Here is a 5,607-nt window from a genome sequence, read left to right on the forward strand (position 1 = left end):
CCCTGACCTCAATCCTATAGAAAATGTGTGGGCAGAACTGAAAAAGCGTGTGTTCAGAGCAAGGAGGCCTACAAACTTGACTCAGTTACACCAGCTCTGTCAGGAGGAATGGTCCAAAATTCATCCAACTTATTGTGGGAAGCTTGTGGAAGGCTACCTGAAAGGTTTGACCAAAGTTAAACAATTTAAAGGCAATGCTACCAAATACTAATTGAGTGTATGTAAACGTCTGACCCACTGGGAATGTGATGAAAGAAATAAAAGCTGAAATAAATCATTCTCTCTACTGTTATTCTGACATTTCACATTCTTAAAATAAAGTGGTGATCCTAACTGACCTAAGACAGGGACTTTTTACTAGGATTAAATGTCAGGAATTGTGAAAATCTTAGTTTAAATATATTTGGCTATGGTGTATGTAAACTTCCGACTTCAACCTTGTGTGTTTTCCCCAAAAATGTATGAGTGTTGGAAATGATGCAGACAATTTCATTGATGGAAGCAACAATCTATCCTCAATATTAAAGCTGATACACCCCTTAAAAACTTAAAATAAATGTGATGTTGTCTTGTTTGTTGCGACCGGCGCTGTCCAAGGTGCTGAAATCATAGAAATAGTATCTCATTCTGTGTGGCTGAAATGTCCATCTTCACATTTGCTCATTATTGTAGCTTTAAATTTACCAAATTGATTGCATTGTTACATACTACTAGCTTATCAGTCAATCAAAGATGTTTGATTGATCAAGAGTTTTTAGATTTTACAACAAGCCGAGGCTACATATTGTTATTGCTGACACATTGAGACAGATGGTGTTTTGAATTTGATATTCTGCAGCCTGTTCACCATCTGTGCGCTCCAATTAGTAAACACTACACAGTAAGGAAAAAATAAAGTCAATGCTTTATTAACCTCATACATTACACATTACCGAACACATGTACGAAATATAATTTACGAGGAGGAACACAAGTGGATGTGCACTGATGTACGGCTAGTATAAAGTGGTCTATTGTAACTAGTGTTGTTCTAGCTATCCTATCAAAAACATTGAATATTATGCCACACTCAGTTACAACCACCAATAGGCACTCCCTTGTAGCTACATCAGATCAAGTTAATGTATAAATTGGCTATTAAAGCATGAGCTGTAGTAAATCTAGTGAAGAGACTAAACTCCATTGCATGTATTTACTTTTCAAAATACTTTATTATGATTCCCCCCTCATCAAAACAATATAATATGGATCTACATCCCCACCATCTACAGTCCTTTGACAGTTTGGGCATAAAGGTCCTTATCTTCGCCCTCTTCAGTCTCTGGGTTCAGATAGTCTAGAATTTTCAGCAGCGTGTCGTCATCCAAGCCCTGCGTTTGTGACACATTGCCCGTGTCCTCCTTGGGATCTGACTGTCTTTTCTGAGGCAGGCTTTTATCTGAGTCCATTTGGTCAAAGTAGTCCTGTATCGCCTGCTCGAACGTTCCCAGCACGAGCTGATGGTCTTGTGAGGGAGGCTGCGAGGTGCGCTTTTTTTGGTTTGCTGTCTGCGGATACTGTGCCAACATCTGGGCAGCCAGATAAGTCGACAGCTCGTCTTCATTGACAGTGTTGTCGTAGTCGTCCTTTCCTTTCTCTGGGACGTTTGGCTCAGAGAACATGTAGTTTTTCTGCTTTCCAGCTGGCGCGTAAAACCTTGACGGCGGGCTTGTATGCTGTTTCTGCTTCTTGAGTGCAGGTGCGTTCTGATTTGCCACGCTTCCCAGCCCGAGGATTTTTAGAATGTCTTCTGTGTTTATTTCTTCCGGGATGTTGCTTGTTTGGGTCTCAGGCAGCCTGTTGAAGAATGTCTCTGGAGGGATCTTATTTTTTTGGTGAGAGGAGATCTGAGTTAGTTTGTCCTCTACCCTGGCCAGATTAGGTGTCCAAGACTGTGCCTTTGTCCTCAGTGGTGTCCTGTCCTGTTTTGTCATCTCCCCACTCTTCAGCATGTCCATCAGGTCTTCTGGTGGGATTTGTAGTTTCTGGGAGATTTGGATGAGCTGGTAAATGGCCTGTGGATCTACCTTGTCACTGTACTGAGTTTGAGCTGCCCTCCTCTCTTCCCTCTCCTCCTCTTCTTCTAGCTCTCTCTTCTGCTCCTCCTCTTCTTCTAGCTCTCTCTTCTGTTCCTCCTCTTCTTCTAGCTCTCTCTTCTGCTCCTCCTCTTCTTCTAGCTCTCTCTTCCGCTCCTCCTGCTCTGTTTTCTCCAGCACCTTCAGAAGGTAGTAGTCATCTGGGTCATATTCTCTTGGACCTAGCTGACTTGATCGCTTGACTTCATCAATCTCCTCATCATCTTCATTATCATCATCATCTTCATCATCCTCCAAGCCTCTGTCAAACTCCTGCCTGTTGTCTCTCTCTTCGTCCCCCTTATCCATCTGCTCCTCTAGGGGCGACCAATCCTCTCCCCCTGTCACATCCTCATAGGCCAGGTTCCTCACCTTGAACATGTCATCATCACCATCATCCTCAGTCTGGCGTTTGTGTCCAGCCTTGGCATTGGCTATCCTCCCCAGTTCCTCAAACACAGACTGCAGATTGGCCAGGTTCTGGGGCGTGTACTTCCCCTCCATGTTCTCATTGGTGCGTTTGAAGGGGCTCTCACGGCCCTGGACTCTGCCTTCTTCCTCCCCCTCACCGTCCTCTTCATCTTCAAACATCAGCGGGTACTTCCTGTGAGGCCGGCTAGCACGCTGCGTCCACGGATACGCCACGCCCTCTCCCACCTGGCTGTCCTCCTCCTTAGCTGGTCTCCGCCCTTTGCCCAGAGCATGGCGGGCTGCACTGGGCCTCACAGGGGCTGGCTTGGGGCCCTTCTTGGTCTGCTGGAGGGTATTCAGTACCGCCTGTAGCCACTCATGGGTCTTGTTCTCCTTGTTGCCTTCCTCATCATCCTCATCTTGGTCCTGCCCTTGGCCTATATTACTCTGACTGGTCTGGGCAGGAGAGGGTAGCCTCAGCATGGAGAGGAGTTTCTCTGAGTCTGTGTCCATGTTGGTGGTGTCATAGTCTAGGGTGAGGGAAGCCTGCTCCTGTGGGGCTGACGCCCCGGTCCGCTGGCGGAGGCTCTCAATGTACTCCAGGGCCTTGAGCATGTCTGCATTGGGGGGGAGGTAGGGGGTGTCTCCTCGCTGGGGGTCCAGCTCACTGCCCCTCAGTCTGTGTTCTCTGAGAGAGGCCCCCTGGGCACTGCCGGAGCCCAGGAGTAGGAGATGGAGCAGGGAGAGGAGGAAGGCCATCCCTGCAGAGGAGAGCTTGGGGAGTGACGGCATGGTGTCTTCAGCCTGGAGACAGACACAACAGGGAGAGAAGAGTCAGCGCTGACCTTTTAGGTTTAGGATATGAAGATTTTTCACTGGTCAGACCATTATGTACTTATCTGCTCCTGTCACTTCAGTTTAGTCTTAATTTATTTCAAACAAGAATATGTTCAAGGGCCGTGCAGCCGAAATCGTGATTTTTCTGTGTTTTATATACATTTCCAGACTAAATTTGTTAATAGACCAATAAGAAAGAGTTCCAAGCCGTTCTGCCAATAACAGCTAATTTTAAGTTTTTCCCCTTCCCACTCTGATAGTCCTAACAAAATTCTTGCTTGAGAAATTGCTCTTTGCTAAGAAGATATTTTATAACAGTTTTAATTGAAAACAATCACAGTAAGGTACTTAATTGCTAGTCAGGAATGATTTGATATTGAGATAACTGCTTCATTGGCTCTTTAAAGATGAGGCCAGTTTAAAAGCTTTTGTAATGATCAGCTCTAATGACCATTAGAATTCTGAAATCTTTCATTTTTAGACCTGCCTTTTATTCCCGTTTGATGCTTCAGCTATATTGCTATAGACTCTTAGTGATATGTATTGAGGTTCTGTCACTCTAGCTGCAGTTTTTACCCAGAGAATGAAAATCACATCTGTTGAAAGCCCAAATGATTGTTTGCAGAGCAGTAATAGCATGGGCATTCAGCTCGCCTATAAATCTCATTAGTTTTCAAATTGTTGCTCTCCAGAATGAGTCACAATCCAGTTGTCTTGGTAACCCTTTGGCTGATGCTGGCTGCTGTCGAAACACTACTACCTACACCCAAGACATCTCTAGCACACTCAAACAATGTTGTGTTGCACAAGCCTTTCACTGAGAAAATGCAATGGAACTTTATAATCATGAACCTAATTTGGATACAAATATTGAACACTGCTATTTATAAATCAACTAGTGGATGAATTGGTTTTGAAATCAAAGTGTTGTTTAATTTAGGCTATGTATTATCTGCTTATCCTACATAATAAAAACTACAAATTACTTTAGCAAATCACTAAAAACGAAACTATAATAAACTTGAATAGTCTAGTTTATTATAGTCTAGTCTAATAGTCTTAGACACTATAAAACAGATGATGCATCTCTTCACTGCGGTAGCCCTGTTTGCAATGCATCAGGTTGGTTAAAGATAAACGGATTTTAAAATGGAAATTAACATATTAAAATAACTGAAAATAGTACAACTGAATTCCATTTTCTTCAAATAATAATTTCGATGTAGGCCCTATGTAAAATCTTACCTCTGCAAAATAGTTTCAATCGATAGTCGTGAGTGAATTTAGCATCTCCAAGAGCAGGGATTCTCTGTGTTCAGCACCGGGGACAGCTCCTCCGGTTATATGAGGCGCCACCTAACTCGTGCGTCACTGCGACATACGCAATACTCGATCCAAAGAAACACACAAACATAATTAGAACTGGTTCACGTCTCTTCACCTCGACGTTGAATTGGAAAGGCTTATGTGATCATGTTATCATCATGTCTAATTATATTGGTTGTTAACCAACAGCGATGACTAAGTAATTAATATATATAATATCTGGACGGTAAGATCGTGATTAATTAGCCCACAGCACAATGTCTACTTATATGGTGATAGACCTATACAACTATGCCTACGAGTTCTCCAGACAGAGTATAGGCTAATTGTAGGTAACAGGCCCAGTTATAATAATTTGCTCCAGGGACTTAAGCCTACGTGAGGCATTTTGTAGGCCTATGCTAAATAATGCTGCAATATTTGTGTTTCAAACTAAACATTTGTGTTGGCTATAACAGAAACGCTACACAGCATTTTGGATAATGATGTTGCCCAGTCAAGGAAAAATGCAACATCCATTGATTAAAACATTGGTAGAGCTCAGTTCCTGTTCCCGTATCGCCCCCCCCCCATCTCCTACTCGGTACCATAACTGCTCATGTTCGCAGTAAATTGTGATTTGCACCTATGTATGCATCAACAAAACGGTGCTGCGGGCGTCCCTCTCGAAAGAGAGTAGAGTCCATCGATGACTCACTCACGCCCAAGATCTGCCAAAGAATGAGGCGGGGTGATGAGGACTGCAGAGAGATCGTGTGCTATGGGACCTGCCTATGACGGTGCAATCGTAAGCCACTGTTCTTTTATTTTGGTTGCCTGTCAAGTCCTGTCTGGCCCAGGTCAGGGGTACGTCGTCACTTTCATTCATACATTTCCGTGGAGACTCGGCACTCAGATGAGTACAGTAGTATGATTTGTT

The 5,607-nt window shown here is 43.7% G+C and overlaps 1 protein-coding gene across 1 annotated transcript; it reads right to left on the reverse strand.

Annotated features, from left to right (window-relative positions):
* Positions 1 to 892: 892 nt before the first annotated feature.
* LOC110507916 (secretogranin-2b) lies at positions 893 to 4,822 on the reverse strand. Its single transcript, XM_021588337.3, has 2 exons — positions 4,608 to 4,822; positions 893 to 3,329 (listed from the first exon to the last, which is right to left on the reverse strand). The coding sequence occupies exon 2, from the start codon at positions 3,315 to 3,317 to the stop codon at positions 1,266 to 1,268; it is 2,052 nt and encodes a 683-aa protein (XP_021444012.2). The 5' UTR covers positions 3,318 to 3,329; positions 4,608 to 4,822; the 3' UTR covers positions 893 to 1,265.
* Between the last annotated feature and the right edge of the window lie 785 nt (positions 4,823 to 5,607).

Source organism: Oncorhynchus mykiss, chromosome 27, assembly GCF_057628025.1.
Source record: "Oncorhynchus mykiss isolate SJ-2025 chromosome 27, ASM5762802v1, whole genome shotgun sequence".
In the NCBI taxonomy this organism is placed as follows: Eukaryota; Metazoa; Chordata; class Actinopteri; order Salmoniformes; family Salmonidae; genus Oncorhynchus; species Oncorhynchus mykiss.

Coding starts and splice junctions, on each gene's coding strand:
- LOC110507916 (XM_021588337.3), bottom strand. CDS start 3,317: ATGCCGTCACTCCCCAAGCTCTCCTCTGCAGGGATGGCCTTCCTCCTC.